The 22,045-nt window shown below is 36.9% G+C and overlaps 1 protein-coding gene across 12 annotated transcripts in view; it reads right to left on the reverse strand.

The window, feature by feature from the left end:
- gria4b (glutamate receptor, ionotropic, AMPA 4b) overlaps nucleotides 1-22,045 on the reverse strand; it is a 102,255-nt gene that overhangs the window by 20,313 nt on the left and 59,897 nt on the right. For 11 of the 12 annotated variants that reach the window (XR_014537272.1, XM_083564855.1, XM_083564854.1 and 8 more), the window contains exons 7-11: nucleotides 19,859-20,026; nucleotides 18,633-18,737; nucleotides 15,820-15,930; nucleotides 12,095-12,301; nucleotides 9,027-9,400 (exon numbers count right to left, since the gene is read on the reverse strand). Coding sequence is in view for 11 of the 12 variants with exons in the window: in XM_083564855.1 (XP_083420981.1) it covers nucleotides 9,027-9,400; nucleotides 12,095-12,301; nucleotides 15,820-15,930; nucleotides 18,633-18,737; nucleotides 19,859-20,026 (965 nt within the window). In the remaining variant the exon portion in view is untranslated. Of the gene's footprint in view, nucleotides 1-9,026; nucleotides 9,401-12,094; nucleotides 12,302-12,444; nucleotides 15,105-15,819; nucleotides 15,931-18,632; nucleotides 18,738-19,858; nucleotides 20,027-22,045 lie in introns of those variants that run through there. The other variant, XM_083564852.1, reaches the window with a different exon arrangement.

Raw genomic sequence — 22,045 nt, forward strand, 5'->3', positions numbered from 1 at the left:
TATGAGATGTACAAATAGAAATAAATAAATAATCTCCCATATTTTGCTTGTTTTCCATTTTGGGCGCTAGAATAAATGAACATTTTGTAATAATCAGCAATTACTGGGTAGTAGCAAGAATGGTAGATGAAAGATTGCCATTATTACATGAGGCGCTGTTAATAAAAATAACCATGAGCTTTATAAATAGTGGATAACAGTAATAAAGAGAAGACACAGTGGCTGAAAAAGTGACAGAGTTTTTTTAAGTGCTGCATTTAAAGGCTAATGGCCCAGAATCTATTTCTGTATAAATGTATCTCATAATCATGGAAATATCATGTTATAACATGGTTTAAGAGTTCACAGACTAACCAGAAAAGCGCTTGTTAATTAGCTCAGTTCTTCCAGCTTGACCCTGTTCATGCTGAAATGTACCGCAGTGTTCATTTTGTTTCACATTGATTTCTAGAGTTTATTTTCATGAAGCAAGTAGAAATGCTAAGAATGGCTAAATGGTTGAAAAGAGCTGAGGGGGAGGGGCCTAAAAAGCAATTAAATGTTCTGTAAATCCATAATGTGAGCACAAACATCTAAGTAATAAGTAACATATTAACAAAATATTCCAAAGATTTTATTACTCATTGTATTATAGATACAAAATTCAGAAATCGACTATAGATTTATGATTTATAAAATGACTTGTTAATTGTTGCACCCTGGTGCAATTACATTTGAAATTTCTATCTCGAGCCTGAATGAGAGGATGAATGGTAGCTGCAATCTTTTTAAATCCCATATTAAATGTCCTCTGCTAAGCACGCTCCCACATGCAGACGCACAGTCCGTCACGGTGACATCTGAGGGACAGTTTTGTCTGGGATCACAGTAAGCATGACTAATCGATCTGACCCTGTGAGACCAAGTCGATTTAATAAAAGCCTCAATTGAGCGGACACGACACCGGTGACTCGAGCCAAGTGCCGCTCCACTGCACCATCGCCTGGCATACAGGATCATTCATAAGGACATAAAATCCGGGGGCAAACGCAACGTTCTCACACGTGAATACTATGTCTTTGTGACTGTCAGTGTAGCACTCACGCATGTACGCCTGTCACCAAAGCAAGTCACTAAACAGAGTCATTAGTGGACTGCTATAAGCATGTTATCGGTGATGAATATCAGTTTTGAATTTGTATATGCAGTGAGTACATTATGTCTTTGCTTGGACAATGTTTGTAGTTATTAGATATTAAAGAGACACATCAGTCCATTTTATAGAGATAAAACTGAGGACACTTTTATAAACTGATTCAGGCATGTAAGTCTAATAAGGTACCAATGAAAAGCTTTTATTCAATGGTCAGAGTTACCTTTTAAAACACAAGTGTAAAAATCACTGAGCACAAAGAAGATAGGTTAAAATTATTATATTATAGAGGTCGACTGATTCATTGATTGCTGGAACTATCGACTATCAGCAAAAATCCATATTGATATTTTTTCCGGGTCGCGATAGTTGGACTGGCTGAGAAGATCCACAGTCATTATACAGTAGGAGAGCGGATCTTAGAGGTGAATCACTGACGGCATGTGCTGTTTGGACACGTGAGACCGTGCTTCAATCGCTAGTTCATAATGCAAATAGAAAATTTTATTTACTTAATTAAAAGATGTATTAGTTAATGTAGAAATTAACGAACAAAAACGATAAACAATACTTCTGAAGCATTTTCATTCAGTTAATTTTACAAATGGATTCTTACTTTAAAGCGTTACCATTTTACATAAATCCAAACAATCGTGCTTAAAATGGCCATCTTTAAATGTCTAAAGAAAGTCCAACTGTTTTTAAATAGTTTATTGATTTATTTTTGTAAAAAAGTTAAGAATTATTTAACATGGAGTGTTATATTCATTTTAAAAACTTTTGGTTAATAAATTGGCTAATGGCAAGTATTATCCAACCTAGTATTGGTATCTGTAAAATTCAACATTGGTCAACCTCTAATTATGTAAATAAATAGTTCTGTCACAGCCAGTAATTATTTTCTATTTTTGTTTATCAAACCAAACATAATGAACACATGGCACTGCTGATGCTCTGTTCTCTGCTTCTCATTTACAGAAATGGAGCTCTCATCTACCAAAAAAACCCCAAAAAACAACAACAACCCAAATCACCTGTCTGTTTTACTTCCTGTTATTATAGATGATAACAGAGTTTACTTGGAACTGGACTGACTACCGTGCATAGAAGCTCTTGGACCGATTGTTTTGGCGTCCACCTAGGTATGATTGCTGTGTTTTTACCAAGGGAGAACAAACACATGGCTGTTCCATTTAAATGAAATAAACACAGCATATAGGAAGGAGTGCCAGAATGCTCGAGTGAAACTGAGAGTCAGCTTTTAGACTGTGAGATTTCCGCAGTTTTAAAAAATTTATTATGTGTCCCACTGTATGATTGATGGTGCAAAAAAAAAAAAAGGCCAAATTAACTTTTTGACTTTATGGCACACAATTAGAACTATACAGCGTCACTCAAATGAGGATAGGTTTTGTATTGAAACTGGTTCCTCTGAAGGTTTCATCCTCATGTCATGGAGTTTTTCTTTGCCACTGATTAATTTCTGGTTCAAATCTGTGATAAATTCATACATTTCAAATTCATATCCTGAATTTGTAAAGCTGCTTTCTGCTCTGCTCTGCATTCATTCTTAAATGTGCAATTCAAATAAAATAAATGAAACAGTAAAAAAATGTTAAACAATATTTTTTAAAAGACAAAGAGAATGTCAGCATTTTAAATGCCTGCTTACTCATGCATGAACATTTAATTTCACTTTCAAGGTTTACATAACTTTGTGCTTTTACATAAGTGTCACAGCAGCTCTAAGATTTTTATCTAAAATTACAGACACTGCCACAACTTTGCCTTCAGCTGTCTTTGGTCACAAAGGCACTACCAGTCAGCACGCCACATTATTCTTCCCAACAGCTCCGACAGATTATTTTACCATTTTTGCCTGCGACACAAAATCAGGCCAGAAATCATACACCCCACAAAAAACACAAGATCAATGGAGGCCCTTCACCACATGAGGCTTTTCAAGCACAAGCTATTTCTAGTCTGTATCTGAAAAACCGTTCCAATGTAAGCAAAATCCTGAATATGTGTAGAGGGAATGAAAGAGAAAAATATGGAGGGATTGAGGGAGAAGTAAAGGGGTGGGGACCTTGAAACACTGTAGATAAATGAAAGGTCACTGCCTGTAGACCCGGTAAGCCTACAGTGCTTTATTTATTCATGGCTTGCTCTCTGCTGGCCTGATTAAGATTTAATACCTGCAAATCAGTTTCTCCATGCCTGAGACCGAAGCAATGCACCATCGCTCTCCACATTACCGATCTCTAATTCTAATTTTGCTGGAAGGAATAACAGCATGCATTCCCATTAAGAGCACACAACTATTTCTCCAAATAACCAACCATCCAGTCAGACATTCAATTCGTGCAATCTCCCCTTACTGCAAAAGGAGGAAAACATTCATCAACATGTTTGGTGTATAAGAATAGGAAGAAAAATAAAAGATCTGAGAACAAACTTTCAATCTTCAACTGTCCAGTTGTGTTGCTTGTATCCACAGATTCCCATTCTCGGCAAATAGGAGTGAAAGCTGATGTGCTCTGGTATCCCTTCTGTGTCCAGGTTTGATGTTATACATTTTGAGATGTTTTTTCTCACAAAAAGGTTATATGTGTTACCACAGCCTTCCTCCAACCAGTCTTAAAACTCTTCTCTGACATCTCTCATCTACAAAGCTTTTCTGACAGCAGATCTGTAACTACATTCTTGTAAACTCTAGAGAAAATCTCAGGAGCCATCTGATCAAGAACCAAAAACCATAAAGTCTTTTGGATCACATTTTTCCTTCATCTTTATGTTTATTGTGAATTTCAAATGAAGATCTTGACCTGTATCTACAATATTTTTTGTACTGTTTAGTCAGCACATGACTGGCAGAATGGATGTTCATGAATCAGCTGTTGCATAAGTGTTCCTATGTAAAATAAAATATGAATAAAAAAATTTAATATAAATTGTTACACATGTATCCTTAACATTAAAAAAACACAATGTAGCCCAAACCTTAGGCCTCCTACTAGCAATGTGCAATATAATATTTTATCATTCCTACATTTGCTTTGTGCTTTTATGTTATGTTTTATTGCATTTGTTAAACAAAGAAAGGTGTGTTTCTCTTTCTCTGTTTTGCTGCCATTACTCAGCCATCACTTTGCTGGTGGGCTCAAAGGCAAGTGCTTGTATTTAATACTATAAGCAGTAGTCTACTGTAAAAAAACAAACAAAAAAACACTCATACATCTTGAAGTGCAAGAGACACCTTTACCCAAGGAAAACCTGACAACGTTGGAGGTCTGAACTACATGAAGATGTATATACTATTAGTACACTAATATAAAATAAACCCCATAATGTATATTATTTAATGAAAATAAAACACGTGAACAAGTCTGAAACTGCCTAACCTCATTGATTTTTTTAGTAAGTGTATTGACCAAGTTTAGCAAATTGCAATGGCACTTTCAAGATGTTTTCCTGCCTTTTACCCAGTGTTTCCAATATCCCGATCCACTGCAGCCTTGACCAGATGAAGCCCATTAACCTTAAAGCTCCAGTGTCAAACTAAACAACACACCATTATTCAAAGAGTTCCAGACACACAAATGATTTCATTTTCTAAAACCATGCTGTTTAGTCATAGTTTTGCATAGCCAGGGCCAAATGTCCTCATCTGTAGTGTGATTTTCACTCTCCTCCCTCCTCTCACTCTTAACGCCGGCCTGAATCATATCCTCTCACAAGCATCATAGGCTTCCTCCTGATCTTTTACTTCACTTAGTCCTGCAATCATTTCTCAGCAATTTCCGGAATAAAGGATGCTATTGACCAGAGGCAATTACTTTCTACAATTACATGATCAACCCTCAAATACAAAAAATGGAGGCAGAAAAATAAAAGGAGTGAGGAGTGTGAGAGCAGAAAAGAAACAAAAAGAGTTATAGGTAGGATGAAGAACTTCAGAGGTACATTGTGTTGAAGCAAGACGAAAAATGGAAATTTTTCTCACCATCACACCTACCACATACATCCACAACCTTATCCTCATGTACACACTTGCAGCTGTATTTTCATTTCCTCCTCACTGGCTCTACAGTATCCGCTACACACACATATGCAAAAAAAGGGTAAAAACTTGAAGCAATGAAGCATAAAGAATGCATAGAACGAGGTAGATTTCACTGCATGGCAGAAACAGCTTATTCAAAGGCTTTATAGAGGAGAGATGCAACAACGAAATGCAAAGCACATCAAGCCGAGTAGCAGTATTAACATAACTTAGTTTGCCATTTTGGGGTGCAATTTCAGACTTGCTCCACACACTAATATATGTATTATCGATCTAAAGATAGATTCCTAAACTGCCTGCATGATAACCACTGACCTTTTCAATTACCATACCAAATAGTTGCCAGGACATTCTCCTGATAGCTCTTCAGAGGACCATGAGTCATTTCTCTGCCCTGTGCCATTATCTGATCTGGGAAACTCCTTGTGTTGTTACTCCAACTGCATTTCCCATGTTGTTACTTGATCAGGAATCCCCGTGGTGTTACCCAAGCTGCGCCAACCAAGCCTTTTTATGTACCTCATGCTGGTAACCAGTCTGTCACTCTTGTCTTCATCTGATTGTTGTGCCATGATTTTACTAATTTTGTGTTCGGTGTCTCAATCTGCATATGGTGTCAATTCCCAGTCTGCATCCCCCTTGTTGTTAACCCATATGCACCTTTTGTGTTGTTACCCAATTCGCAGTTATAATACTTGCAACCCCAATGTCATTACACTTTCTGAATTCCCATGATGTCAGCTGATCTGCCACCCTTTTTTTGGTACTCACTATGAGTCTGATATGTTTCAGGTAACAAGGTAATTTATTCTGGGCACAAAGGAAACCCCCTTTACCATTACCCATTAGTCAGAATGCATCCCATGTTGTACCTGATCTGCGCCTCCTGTTTCACTATGCAATCTGTGACTCCTGTGGTGTTACCCAATGGACATCCCCCATGTCATTACTCAATCTGAGTCCTCTATATAATACCAAGGGTGTGACTTTTTTTTTCTTAAGGAAACTGTGACTCCTGTGTCATTAGCCAATCTAGAACTTCTAGGTTGATGCTACTGGTGCAGTCTGTATTGTTGCCTGATATGCAACCCCTTTGTTGCTTCCCTTCATTTTGTAAATGTGCACCTTGTGTTTTTACTCAAACTGTGACTTCTCTGTTATTTATTAATACTTACTGTCACTGTTATAATTTTTTTCTGTTTTGTCCCCTGATCTATAACTCCTGTGTCATTACATGATCTGTGACTCCTACCCAATCCACAAATTAAAGACAAGTCTCCTGATGCTTAGAACATTTCATCAGTTATAAAGTAGCAATCGAGCATTTTAACATTATTCTTTTACAAACCTATATACATTAGCTCACCTACAATTTACATCAAGGGTAGTTTCTTTTTTGTGAGTTCACAAAGCTGACGGCTCCACCCCCATATTTGTTCACAGAGCCAGAATGCAATAAAATGCTATAAGAATCAAGTACTCTAATTCAATTTAGTGTTCTGACAAATAATATTTAATAATTCAAATTCCCAAATCTCTAGCATTAAGAATTCCTTCTGCACATTTAAGGCACACAAGCATCTGGAGAATTTTCTCTGCCCCACCTTTTTTAGTTATCAGTATGTGACTAGGTAATGTGGAATAAATAGTAGTGCAATACAATACCCTGCCATTCCTTGCAGTGTTATTGCATCAACTTCACACAAATCATAGAACATACAGTATATTAACATCGGAAAAAAGAATTAGGTGAAAACTTATTTAAACAGTATTTAAAAAAAAAAGGTAAGTATGGTCTATTTATCCGATCTGGTTCAACACAAAACGGATGCTTTTACCACTAAACAATTCATGCAACTTTATTTTCTATTTATCTGTGCTGCAATAATGAATATGAAAATTATTATATGAATCTTATAGACCTTAATGAAATCCTAAATGAGTCTTCTTATCAAAACCATAAGCCCACTATAGCACTGCTGGAGCAGGCTATAGTGTTAAGGGTTTAAGCTTTATGGTTCTGGTGCAGTTCTAAGTACCTTCTGTTTTCCACCACGGGCTGCTCTTTTTATTGCTCCTTTGTTCTCCTGGTCCTGACATGTGAGTCAATGCTTATCTGGCGAGGGGGGACTGAAAAATAAAATCTATTTTTTTTTGTCCTTAATTGACAAAAAATGGCTTAAAATGCTCTATCATGGCCAAAGCACAGAATCTAAACAAGAGAGAATGAGAAAGAGAGGGAGAGAGAGAAAGAGAGAGAGAGAGAGAGCTGGCATCAGAGATAGCCACAAAAAAGCCTGAGGTCATCTCAGCAGGTGAACAAATCATACATAAACAAATAACACAAAACAGCCGAGTGCCCACAGCAGCACAGTAATGAATATGTGTACCATGTATTTCAAAGGCTTTTTTTCACAGGGACAAATGAGCATACGAGGACAGTGAGTCTAAAAGACAATAGACGATGACTCCCATGATCCTTGACTAAAATTCCCTGAGGTTTGTAAAACAGTTTGACAGCAACAGAGCACACGTCTGACTGAGACACGGACAATGTACTTGGTATGTACACAAAAACATACATGGACTGGCAAAGCCGCACAGCAACATCCAGAGCACTACTTGAGTCCTGCATAACCATATCAATCAGGGAGGGAGCAGATGCTACATTCACACCAGCAGTAGATTTGTTTTTATTTATTTTATAATTATAATTTTTCTTTACCTTGCATTGATCATTCGATGATAGTGGGCATACCATATATTTAGTGTACATTGGGATTTAATGGGATAGCAAAATAATGATATTCCTACAAGAAGAAATTAGATGTCTTCCAGCTAAACAATGCAATGCAAAACATCATAGTCTTCTTTTTGGATGTATTTGAACAAAATGGCAAAAAATTATAATTCCTGTTTTATTTTGCTATTAAACAGTTCAAGCCTTACCAATTATCCCAGCAGGATTCAGACAAGAATACATGAAACCAAAAACCTTGGAGAATGTTCCTCGGAAATGTGTGGGGGGGAGTTGAGAAGCAAACCACTGTACATTAATTCTACTGTTAGTCACCACATTTCACTTTTACTCTGCATAAAGTTTAATAGTGTCCAATGTTTTTGCTTTGCTTGCTCACTCTTGCTAGAAATCACCATTAAAAATTTTATATCAATTTTGTTATTTCGTTGCTGGTGTGAATGCAGGGTAAACAAATGCTTTCTTCAAGACAAGTAAAGAGAGCCTTGCGCAATGTTTCATAATATCATAGGGCATCTGAACGTGTCTGAACAGAGCTAACTGCTTTATTATGTATTCCTCGATCTAACAGACATCTGAGATTGGCTGGCATCAATCTGAATAACTGGGAAAACTCCCATCTTTGGATGGTTGTGAGGTCACTGAAAATCGAACTGATTAATTTAGAACAGAATGATGGATAAAAATCTTATACAGTTGCAGCAACCTTAAACATGGCACTGTGTCCGGATATGACACATACTGTGAACTCCATGCAGTCACTGTGGTAAATGCATTTGCATTAAAACCAGTCCTCAACTGAATACTGTCGCTCAGTTCTAGTTTTACTCTTTGCAAATTACATGCACTTTTCAGGCAAGTTCGGACACCCTTTGGTACATTGCCATGGCAACAACACAGCTGCACGGCTATTTCAGGTGCCTTGTATTACCATATCAATGCTCAATGAGACCTTTTCATGAGCTAACTCGAGGTTAAGAGACTAATTTCACTTTTCGTCAATCAGAATTCGGTTAAAGAAACCAGCCCTGCGGCAATCAAGCACAGAGGTGAAAGAGTTAAGCGCTCACCTGGGTGAGATGTCACACCCCTGCTGCATGAAGGCTCCAAGGGAGAACCAGAGACTGTTGAAGATGCCGAACTCATTGGGGGGCTGGTCACTGGGCAGACCGTCAGTGCCCTCTTCGGGCTCCTCGGTATGCCACTCGTACGGGCTGAAGCGGCTGACCAGGAAGAGCACCACGCTCACACCAATGTAGGCGAACACGATGCACATCCAGATCTCGTAGGCCAATGGGTCCAGGAAGGAGAATACCCCTGGCTTGGACTTTTGTGGCTTTTTTATCATGATGGAGATGCCCAAGCTCATGAAGGGTTTGGAAAAGTCAATGACCTCCTCCCGGACCAAGGTAATAGTCAATGGGGCCACAGCGATTTCCGCTTTCTGCAACGTGCAAGTACATTTATGAGGAATTGGTTAGTAGGCAGCTACTGCAAGGTGTGCTGTAGTTAAGGAATGCACTTCTTTGGTCTCAATTTATACTAAATTGAGATATAAACATGATTTAAAATTTAATAATGTCCACTACATTACAGCTAATTCTGAATGATGGTTTGCAACTTTATTTGTGCACCTGAATAGTTGCGAATTGGACAATTGATAATCCCCCGTAATGTCTATCACAAGGACAATGTTTTAACCACTAAGCTACAATTTTCCAGAGACAGCAAGAGCTTAAGAACTGAACCATTTTTTGGCTGCCCAAATGCAACTTCACAGTTTGTACCTGAAGTTGTTTGTTAGTCATTTACACACTACTTTTCCCTCACTTAATATCTAAGGTATCAAATACTTAAAAATTTGCTAATATAGAAACATATTTCTTTGGGTTTTTGTATTGTGCATATTCAACAGTAGTGTACCAACAATTACAATATTGTACATAAATTAATTCAAATAAAATAATTGCAGAATGACTCATCTTTCTGAACAGTTATTTGATATTGATATGGACTGTCCACAGTACAAGTTGTTTCTGGGTTGTTTTTTTATTTTTTTACTTGATTTACATCTGAGAATCCAGAAAGTGTAAAGTGTTCCATAAAGACCTTCTCGCATCTTAAAATGTTAAATCCTTAAATAAATCTTTACCAAATCAATGCCAATATGGTAAACAACTCACTTTAATTAGTTTATTGCTAATTTTAAGTAATGGTGAGCACTTGCCATTACAAGACTTTGTGTTAGTTTGCTGATACAAAAATAATACCATATTGAACGAATAAGTGCATTAATAAAAAGCTGTGATTTGCCTTAAAGCTGGAACAGTTTCAACCTGTAGGTCTGATAAAATATATGTTGGAGAATAATCCTTCCTTTTTCAAACCATTTTGCAGTTTCTGTAATTGGACAAGGCTTTGCAAGTTAATGGTGGAAAAAGTACAATGCTAAGATGAGAGGTTTTATTCTGAGCAAGGTGGATAATCCAATCAAATTAGAAAAATATGTTCAAAGCAAAAGATGGGGAAAATGGTTGGAACTATGGTCTGGAAGCAAAGCAGACCTTTATGGGAAAGCCACAAACCTGATTAATGGCTACGACGTACCAACACTCTCACCCGTCCCTGGGTTGTACACGGTTTAAAACTAATCCGAAATGCAGAAATGAATGCTTATCATTATTGCCGAACACCCAAATGAAAACCCTTTGAAGGGATATGTTGTATATTCTAAACAAAAATTAACCATGTGTCAAGATTTGCTATACCACAGCCACAGCCCGCAAAAGGTCGCTTTTTAGAGGTGGAAGGATTGACACCCTAACACTATGAGCTTGGCCACAACTTAAGGTTTAAAAGAAAATATGCTGACACTTCCTGCCTCAAATCCGCACCATGGCTCTGCCAAAGCCTCTGTAGATAAACTAAGCATATTATTATTTAGAAGAAGAATGTTACTCAACAGACTGGGGCATTTTACTGCAAATAACATGGACCCTGCCTGACCTTGCAGTGAATATTTTAGCCCCAAAGTACAAGCTTGCAGTTTTTGCAGCATATGGAAATAGACCTAAACCTCCTGAACTCCCCTTGGATCCCAATCAGAGCCTTAAGGCTTTCATTCAGCACACCATGAATCTCATGAAATTTAACTAGCTGATACAAAAGAGGAAATCTAACATAACATTCTTCCATATGTTAGCAACAAGTTTTTTTTAAACAATTTGTTTATGGCCTTCACTCATGGAAAATCACAGTAACCTTTAGCTGTTTTTTATTGCAGAATTGTTTTCAATCCAGACTGGTAGAAAAACATACTATACAGGGACATAATCCTTTAGGCATAAATCAGGGCTGATCTACATTTCGAAGTATGTTAGTATGTCAGAAATATCAGAAAATATCTTTTACTTGTTCTTTCAATACTTTTGTAATTTAAAGATTTTACAAAAATACATCAGAATTTTCAGCTAAAGATGAGAAATTGAAATAAATGTCAATAAATGGTAATTAAGCATACTTTAATTCCTTTTTTTATTACAGCACTAAACAATATTGATTATTAATTAGCAGTGTTTTTTGATAAATTTTTATATGACAGCTTACTACAATTAAATGTAATAAACTGATTAAAGTTTAAACAAGGAAAAAAATCATCTATCATTGATTTGTTGAGGTTTTCTGTAAAGACAAGAGGTTAACATTCATGAAAGGAGTCTTCACAGTCTTCAAGAAGACATTTTTTTTCCACAGCTTTTCCACAACATTAAATGTTTATAGAAAGGGATAACAAGTATGATATGTCATTTTTTACCAACAACAAATTGTAAACCTTAAAAGTTACTGTGATATACAGTAAGCTGAATCAAAGGCTGTTATAGGACAATAATTGCCTTTAGGTTAGAAACAAATATATTTGAATTCTAATTGTTTTTTTCTAACTCAGTGCAAAAAAGTGTGTCCTAAGGGTGATTATGTTAAATAATATATTGAAGGGCGATCAATCTGGGTAATATTCAACAGCATTCCATTATTCAGTTCATTATATTGACTGCAATTTGTGAAGTTAAGCCTCATAACCCAGTGGCAGATATTTCCATTATAAACTCAAAAAGTAATTTGCAGATGCAAGTCTTACCCCGTACACCAGCTCCCCAACCATGCCGTTCCAGATCTTCGTGTCTGGGTCCCGAGCGCCATACTTTCCATCCGGCACGATCGAGATCTTGTATTTGATGCCAATGTGGTTGGCGATCTCATACGCCAGATCCACACAGTATCCCTCATACCTGTCATTACCCTTGTACATCTCCCAGTTTTTCTTCAGCATCACATATGGGCCTTCCTGGAAGGAGCAAACCAAATAAGAGGTTCAAACTGGCAACCAGTCAAGAACTCCAGCCAACCCAAGCAAGTGTCTGATTTGTGGATTTTGGTACATTTATCACTGATTCAAACAATGTTAAGAAAACACACTGTGCACGCAAAAAAGAGCACATATTTAATACATATCTACAGAAAATTTGTTTAGTCAGAACAACAACAAGAACAAAATTCAGCACAGAAAATACATTTGTGGCAGTTTTTAGATACAAATAATACTACTGTAGAATATATTGCATTTAGAATTATATCACTAGGTAATGAAAAATCATTACATAATAAAACATCTTGTATGCAACACATAATGAAGGTCATAACATAATCAATGTGTAGAGGTTATCAATAAAGAAAGTTATAATCAGGGCTAAATAATGTACAAGGTCAGAGAGCCAATGGCATCATTACCATTATAAACTATAACAAGGCACATAATACAATGAGCTGTCGATAGCTATAAATCTCACATAAGTCTCACAATGACTTACAAAGCAGATACGATTTTAAACAGCTTAAAACTAATCCGATCAAAACTATCAAAACTAGATCATAACTAACAAGACTTTTCAGCCTACAATATGGTACATTACACAATCAAAACTGTTCACACAGAAATAAATGTCTTAATATTTAACAATTACTATTGATACAAGTAGAAAAGAAAGGTTTATCACTGAAAAAAAAGACAAAAAAAACCCCAACAAAAAAATCCACTATAGCATATCGCTTTTTTATAATTTTAAAACAACAAATTACCAAGTTCATCAAAATTCATGAAATCCATAACTTGCCAAGTGAGACACATTTCCCTAAACACTCTGGAAAAACCTGCCTCTCTTCTCAGAGATGTTTTCTAAGCCATATGGCTGGCCCAGAACCATGAAAGGCATAAAGCCCAGCAAGGCGAATCGAGAACGCACCCCCCAGCAAACAGCCAGCTCTTCATTAAATTCGCACTGATGATTCATTACATCGTGTATTTATTTATTTACTTATTCCTATATTTTTTTTATTTGAGAGAAAGCAGCATATAGCACATATTTACACACATTTTTTATTAGAAGTTTCTTTACTTTTTTACATTCTTTTTGAACAGCTTTTCTCTGTACCCATAAGATGACTTTTGGAAATTTTTGACATTCAGGAGAAATGTGCAGCTTCAGCAAGGTTTTTTGAATGCCTTTTGTTGTTACTGTTGTAATTTATCAAGCCTAACATGGACAAAATGAAGATGCGTATTTAGAGACCAGGTTAAAGCAAATCAGGATATAAAGTGAATCCATAACAATGTTTTTATACTCATATTAGTCAGACCAGGTTGGCCTAATAATGGACAACACCGGACTGGGGCAGATATATTAAAAGGGTAGACGGTTTATTATCAGCGATGCATAGTGCCACTAGTGCAGACTATCAGCAATGGCAAGACATGTTTTACTGCAGAATAGTCAGCCATGCAAAATTACAACCCAGCAAAAAATGGCAGAAAAAACTTAAGCAAGAGCTTACTTTAGAGCAATGGTTCTGCAAAAAAACTTGCTCCAAATGTATTTGCTTATGCAAACGCTTTTTTTAAAGAAACAATTTCGTAAAAATTGCAGGGATAGTCACTAAGTACTTCTATACATTAAGAATATAACTCTGCACTTCAATGTAAAATTAAATTATTGGTCTGGTAAATCTTCAATGATACTGATCATTAAAAATACACAAGACCTAGGGGGTCTCACTCCAGCGACAAGTGAAATTTATGGCGATGATCTGAGCTATTTTGACAAGTATTCCATTGAAAAAAAATCAGTAATGTAAGTTAAAGACCTTAAATTATTAGCTTTTATATAACAGTCAGTTAATACAGTGAAATGTTATATATAAAGCTTTAGATGCTCATTACTTGTTGGCCACATTAGAGGACTCATGGATAATAGTGCATATGTCAGACACCACTAAATTCCCTTAGATAAAAGGATGATCCATGCTGATGTATTGAACAAAATAGCTTATCCAAAATGGGATGTATTAATTAATGCCTTAAAGTACTAGCTTCCATTTAGTATTTAGTAAATACAATGCAATTGGAATATTAAAAAGCTAATACAAAGATGTGTAAAGTCCCTTACTTTCTGCATACATTATTTATGAGCAAAACATTAGACTCATATGCAAATGTCTGATACTTAAGATGATCTACTAAAACTAGAATAAATATTATTTTTGACTAACCATTCACAGAAAAATGAAGCAGAAATCAATCAGAAAAAAAGGATTAAGTGAATTCCTAATACTAAAAACTTCTACTCAGTGTAATGGGGGAAAAAAACTTCTAACGAATGTATCTGAATGAATAACAATAAGTATTCAGTGTTTCATTGAGCAGCCAAAGGCTCAGAACATGCATGTCATGTACATTTACAATACATCCACATTGAACCTATTTGTTTACCCCTAAATGAACACTCCTGCCTATTCATCCCACGCACCGTTTCCAAATGCATGGATCATTACTGTTCTTGTAGGGTCCATCCATCGTTCGGTTGCTTAATGAGCGCTGGGCTTTGTCTTTGCTTGTGTTTGTCCATGGCTCGGTTTTTCATCGTGCAGCTCATTTCGGCTGGGGAAGCGCCTGTCCACTGCTCAGCAATATTGCTTTTTTTTTTCTCTTCAGTTCTGTCTGTGTCTGTCTACAGGGAGGGGGCTCTGTTTTCGGGTCACCAGTGTCCCTTTCTTCTTTCTGCTCAGTTTCTTAAATAAGGATTCTTCAACACGGGCTGAAAAGAGGAGCATGTGCTTCAGGTGTGACTCTCCCATTCCTTGCTGTATCAACATCCAAACCTTTTAGGTTAAATAACGTGACTAATTCACCTAGTGTGAGCACACACACTATACAGTAGCACTACGCACAACAGTTACGAAGTAAAAGCGCAATGCAGTGCCACAACATATTTGTGTGGAAAGAGATCCACTTCATGCAGGACTCTCTGTGTAATCCCCATGAAATGAACAATAAAAAAAAAAATCAAACAACAAAACAAACAAGAAAAACATAATAGCGACAGAACAAACCAAAACAGCACATCTTGGGCACCATGTAGGGCAGCCATGACACCTTCTGACACGTGACAGATGATACACACATTCCTGCACTGCTGGAAAAATGTTATTCAGCTAACGTATGGATGCCAGATCAAGGCACACTAGGACTGGATTAAGATGTCTGAATAATCTCTCATGACGGTGATATGACTGACAGGTCACTCACACACATACACAGTATTGCTAATTTGGCACACACTATCAATCAAAATGCATGTGCATGTAAATGCAAGAGGCCGGACCTTTGAACTTCCATGTTCACACAAACAGGACACCTTGTCAAGTGGAAGCATTTAGATGAAAGACAAATATCTTTTTGTAGACTGACAAATGTTCCTGTATGCGAATATAATTTGTCTAGGAATATTAGAGAACAGTTACAGTACTCACCATAATCGTTGTCACAATCACAGTCCTGTTCTCCATTCCGGATGTTTCATTCGGAAGCAAGGCTTGGTCCTGGATCAGGACCAGCTTATCTGCGTCATTCCAGTAGCCAATCTGAGGATGGGACACATATGAGATCAAAAGGGACATCTGTGTTTTAGTGTGTTTACCTAATGTAAGTATTACAGTCCTTTTGGGATTTCTGTTCAGAGATGTTGATCTCCTTGGATTTTGGCAAATGGGTTGTTTCTATAAAAAAGTATAATAAAAATATCTATAATAGTATACTATATAATCAACTACAATATGATTGGACTTTATTTAACTTTGTGTATCATCATTCATTTATCATCTTTTGCTTTCTGGTTGTCTTGCATGACCTTCAAAATGGTTGTTGGATGGATATGGACTAAAGTATAATCCTGAAACTATTTTTCCTTTGTCAGAAATCCTCTTAAGTGATAATTAACTGAATATTAAAATGATAATTAATGAATCAACTAGAAACTTTAAGTGACCAAAATTCTACCGTTGCACCTTATTTGTGCATGTGTGTATAATTTGTGCATGTGTTTGTTCTTGTAAGTTACTGAACATCATGACCCTGAACACAGCTGCTCTGGGTGGATGTGGTATTACACTGAAGCGTGCTAAACGCGATTCCACTCCAAAGGACGCTACAGTGGGGGCTGGTCTGGGTGAACTTGAAAACGATGTCGCCTTGTGTTATTTCATGCCGGGTGATGATGGATGAATGGGGGAGGGAGCAGGCTTAAGCGCTGTGCCTCCCATGTCCATACAGGAGCCAGAGGAGTGAAAAGAGCCTGCAGCATCCTCTCAGCTAGCTGATTGATGCTCCTAAAATGCTCTCAATGCCCTCTCCCCCTCCTGGCCCTGCCTCCTTCTATCACTCTCCATCACTCTTCCCCAGGCACGGTGCAGCCAGGAGCCACCACACACCATAAAACATGGTGCAAACACTGAGCCTCCACAGGACATAGAACAGGTGCGTGACAGAAAGCTTTATAGCACCTACTAAAGAGCTGCATGGAAATGTGGATTGCTGGAATACCGCAGTGCTCCGCGGTTATCTGCTGGGCAAGATTAAAAAATATTTCCATTGGTCATGGTCTATCGACATGAGGAGAAGCTTTATGGTATTCCAACAGGCAGAAGTTGTGATAAACTGTGCATCAGAATGTAACCGTTTAGTAATAACCTAAAAAAAATCTGTTTCCAATAGTCTGACAGCTTAATTAGAATTGTGAATCAATTGGAATTAGATTTTTCTTTTAAATAAATGGAATTATAAATGGATACAGATTAAAACAATTGAGGCCAACATTAACGAATGTTTAGTCTGTTCAAATAAAGGAGTAAATTTACTAATAACATCTAATAACATACCTAATAATAACTAATAACCCAGATCTGTGATGAGGGTGGGAGCATATTGGTTTGCATTCACCTCTAACAGGGAATAGGGTGGGATGAAGATGTGGCACATTTGACTGAGGTGGAAATAAAGTAAAGATATATGAGAATAGGGTAAGGATAGTGTTGGTGTAATTGGGAATGGGCGGTAGCATTGTGAAACATGGGAATAGGGTGAGGACATTATTGTAGTATATGGGAATGGGATAGGGAAATGTTGGGGTAAATGGGAATTCAGTAGTAATGTGTACATGGAAATTGAGTAGTGATGTGTTGAGATCTATATGGAAATGAAGTGAGGATAGTGTTGGGGTATTTTAAATAATGTGGTGATATTATTGAGGTATTTGGGAATGAGGTGGGGATAGTCTTAGAAGTACATAGGAAAGAGGTGGGGATAGTGTTGAGTTATATAGGATTAGGGTGTTGTTGTGTTGGGGTAAATGGGAATGGGGTATATGGGAATGAGGTATATGTCAGGGGTAGTGTTGGGGTATATAGGAATGGGGTGGTAATAAAGATGGAGCTCACAGGATTAGGTTGAGGATCATGCTGAATTATATGAGGAGGTGATGAGAACACAGGGAATGGGGTACAGCTGATGTCAAAGCAAATGTGGATTAAATTGGAATGATGTTCAAGATGACAGAAACAGTACCTACTAACGGGTGCTTTGAAACCACATAACAATTCAGCTTTAGAGATTTGAAATGTCTTAACTCGACCGAAATGTCCCCCAAATGAATAATATGATAATGGCAGACTGTAGCTGCAAATTTGTAATCCTTGAGGCGATTACAAATGATTAAAAATGTTTTTTCTACAGCCTGGGCTTTTCACAAAGACAGATTTATTAAGGGCAGCACACACCATTTAAACTACAATGTTACGAATTTCATTGATATAAATTATATGTTACATTATTTAAAGCATTTTAATGAGTCACTTAAATGCTTATGTGACTATAAAATGCTTTGCTGTGTAAAGAGATCCATATCTTCAAGTATGCTGTGAAACCTTAAACCGAAGATATACAAAGGGGACAGTCAGCGTAAAAACGAATGGATTATAATGTTTGTGCTAAAACAACTGCATCAAACAAGACAGGGCAAATTAAAGATAGAGAAAAGAACGTGAACAAGACTGAACAGATGTAAGTAGATATAAAAGGAGACAAATCATGACAACACATTTTTACAATCAAAGACAAATTGCAGACACACCAGCTGTATATATGCATTTTCTATCGTATAGCGTAATTTTCTCAAATGTGCTTAAGAGCAAAATAAATCTTTCTGTATCTGTGAAAATTTGACATTAAAAACAGACAAATGGAAAACTGTGAAGATACAGATGGCACAGAGGCATGCTGTAGATCTTACTCTTCTGGGACCGTTGCTTTTCAACTCGAACACGTCCATAGTGTAGTTGACGCGGCGCCCATAGTGGTCAAATTGGACATTTCCTGTTAATCCTTGGAGCCGGACCTGGATTGCGGTGATAAACAATGTAATTACTGCTTATCCAGCTGCTGCCTCTCACATTCCCATTACCGCTGCTTCTGCTTGCTCTTCAATTATTCTCCTCTCCAAGCTTAACACTTCACATTACACTCTCACTATCACTCTCACTTCAACTCTTTATCTACAACCACAACTTCACTTTACTCATCACCTCCTATTTTCCCCTTTACAGTCAGGGTAAGGTGTCTGGTTTTTTTTTTTTCTTTATATACAGCATTTCTAGGGCTTAAAATATTTCCAAAAGGGAAATTATAAAATGTATTTTTATAAAATTATAAAACATTATAAAAATGTACAGTAATATATATGAATATATACACCAAATTTAACAGTGTACATACACCCCTAAAGTGTGTTTGTATTTGGGGGGATTTAAGATGACATACTCTGCTTACAGCAAGTTTTCAGGAAGTTTTAGTGCAAATCAATACAATGGTCATCAGACTTATCATCTTTAATCATGTGACAAGATATTTCAATCCTTGATAATTGTGGTTTCGTCCATCCCTATCCATCCACAAGGGTTCAGTGAATGGTTTAATGAGGATGGCATTGATGTAAATCATATGCCATGGCCTCCACTTGGACCAAGTCTTAAATCAACTAAACAAACACCCTTGAAAGATTCCTGTGACATCTTCGGACAGATCCCTTGACCATCACTATTAAAATCTGAGGCAAAAGCTTTTAGAAGACACAATGCTTTAGTTTAATACCAGAGACTTGTAATCAAGGTGCAATAATTCTGGTCTTGTAAGGGCCTAAAAATCATACTAAAATACATTATGTTCTCTCTAAATTATTAAAAGAATTTGTATTGTTTTCTGAAAGTTACTTAATATTTTTGCCATCTTGTTCCAAAATGTGTTTAATAAAGGAGTTATCTCATTAATTATATTTTATTCTGTGAATATTCACAGACTTGAATTTTTTTGTTGCATCACAATCTAAGGGTACCTTTTCATGACTAACGCAGGCTTCTAATATATACAGTCATGTAAGATGAATAAAAGAATGGTATTTTACCAGACTGGCCCTGCAAAAGCTTGGTAATCTTCTGTTGTCCACTTTCTGGCTCTGAATACCTGCTTTAGCGTGCGCTCCATGTCGATGCCTTGGTTCCAAGGTGCTGCCGGGTTTGCTAGGCAGTCTCCGGCGTTGCCCCTGCGCGAGATGTCCACTTTCTGCCTGCGCAGATTCCTGAAGGCCTCTGCCATCACCATCACTCCATCGTATGTCAGAGCGGAGGTGTACTGCATAGAGAGAAGGTCAGGTAAAGGTCACCTAAATACCAAGCATCCTGTATAGCCCTCGTTCAAATGCATACCACATCCACTTCTGGGCTTCATTCTGTGATTGTGTTGTTTCGCAAGAGATACAAAAAAAGAACAACGCACATCGATTTACGAAATATATGAATATATCTATGATATCAACACAATACGTTATTGAATGATTGTTTGTAAGGGTGGATTTGAAAATTAAACTTGCTTACTTCTGTTAACATTACTACAATCCTTATAAATGTTCTGCTCTTATTACACAATATTCATGTTTACCTAACATAATTTAAGTAGCTTTGATATAAATCACTAGCTAGCTAGCTAGCTGTGTTATGCTAGCTAGCAGGAAGATATATAGTTTAGCTGATGTCCCCAATAACAGCTATACTATGTAATTAAAACCAGAATGGTTTGCCAAAAATGATGTTAAAGTGACAAAATACATAGAAACATAAAACAATAAATAAAACAATAAAAAAATTATAAAAAGGATTGATTTAAACATAGCTAATGATAACTGTAACATTGGTCCAGTTCCTGTTATCCACAAATATGTCTTATGCTGCACAATTAAAACAAACCAGTGACATATAAAGCCACATTGTACAGCATACAGTATGATATCATTGTTGCACAAATGTTCCTTCATTATTTGAGCGTTTTATGGTAGATGTGCTACTCCACAGAAAATCCCCTGGCTAATAAAGGGAAACTTGCAGCAACAGTGATCAGACAGACTGTACTTCATATAAAGCTATTGAACTAACAAAAGCTTTGCCAGTGCTGAGTTACAGCAACACATCTTTTACATAAGGAGACAAATGAATTAAATTGGGTTTGCTATAAATGCTTAAAAATACAAAGTACTGAGCAGGACAATTCACTGTATTTGCTGGTGTAGATAAAGAACAGCTTCGTTACTAAAATAACGTCAGGCTTTTGCAGCACAAAAAAAGGGTTCAGCAAGTGCATGAACAAGCAAAAACAAGCACATACACATTGTATTAGACTCATACAATTTTTTTTTGCATGTTACAGTAAATTACTATAATGAGTTTAGTTCCTAGGCAAAGGGGCTTGGGAAGCGATGTTATCAAATAAAAAAAAACTATGTTTGCGTGAGATGTGATATGGTAATATCGCCATGTTTTTCTTTTGATCTCTCTCTTACACATCAGAAAGCAACAAGAAAACAGCATAAGGTGTCAGTCCTTTAGCTAGGCTCTCCTAGCCATAGTCTGTAGGGCATGGATTTTAACTTTAAAGCATACAAATGAACCTATCAGTCTTACAAGGGGAGTTTAAAAGAAATGTGTGTTTTATTACAGCCTGTCTGCATGGTTAAACATGCTTAAGCCCTTTAAATGCCACTTCAAAGACCAATTCGGAACCTTACTGCAACTGAAATGTTTAGTCGCCAGCAAGAAAAGTAGTTGCACATAGGCATAAAAGAATGTGTGGATATGTGAGAGCATAGTGCCTTCATTCTATCCAGTATAGTATCTTACATCCAGTGTTCCTGGGGTTCCTCAGGATCTAGTGTGACCCTGACCAGGATAAACGAGGTACTAAAGATAAATAAATGGACAATGAAAAAAAAAGGTAATGACACTAAATGATAATCTTGAAAAAGAAACGTAAAGAAAATGTAAGGAAAATGACATTCTGCTAGGCATCACTTGTGGGTTTTTTGCACATTTAGCGTATTTATTATTATTTTTCTACGCCATATACCCAGCGGCATAAACAACGAAGCGACTAATTTATGGATTTTTCCTGGGTTTTTCCCGGTTTCACAAACTTCAAGCCAAAAAACTGAGCAACATAACATTAGACCAATTAAATTTCCGAACGGAAATGAAAAAAACGCACCTCACCTGTGTTCTGAGCTGCATGGCATCGGGAGAAAAAAAGTTTTTTTTAAACGCACCACGATGCCAAAAGATAAACTTCAGAGAGAAATAGTTGTAGAAGGAAGGAGGATGACAG

This window comes from Silurus aristotelis, assembly GCF_946808225.1.
Source record: "Silurus aristotelis genome assembly, chromosome: 16".
Taxonomy (NCBI): domain Eukaryota; kingdom Metazoa; phylum Chordata; class Actinopteri; order Siluriformes; family Siluridae; genus Silurus; species Silurus aristotelis.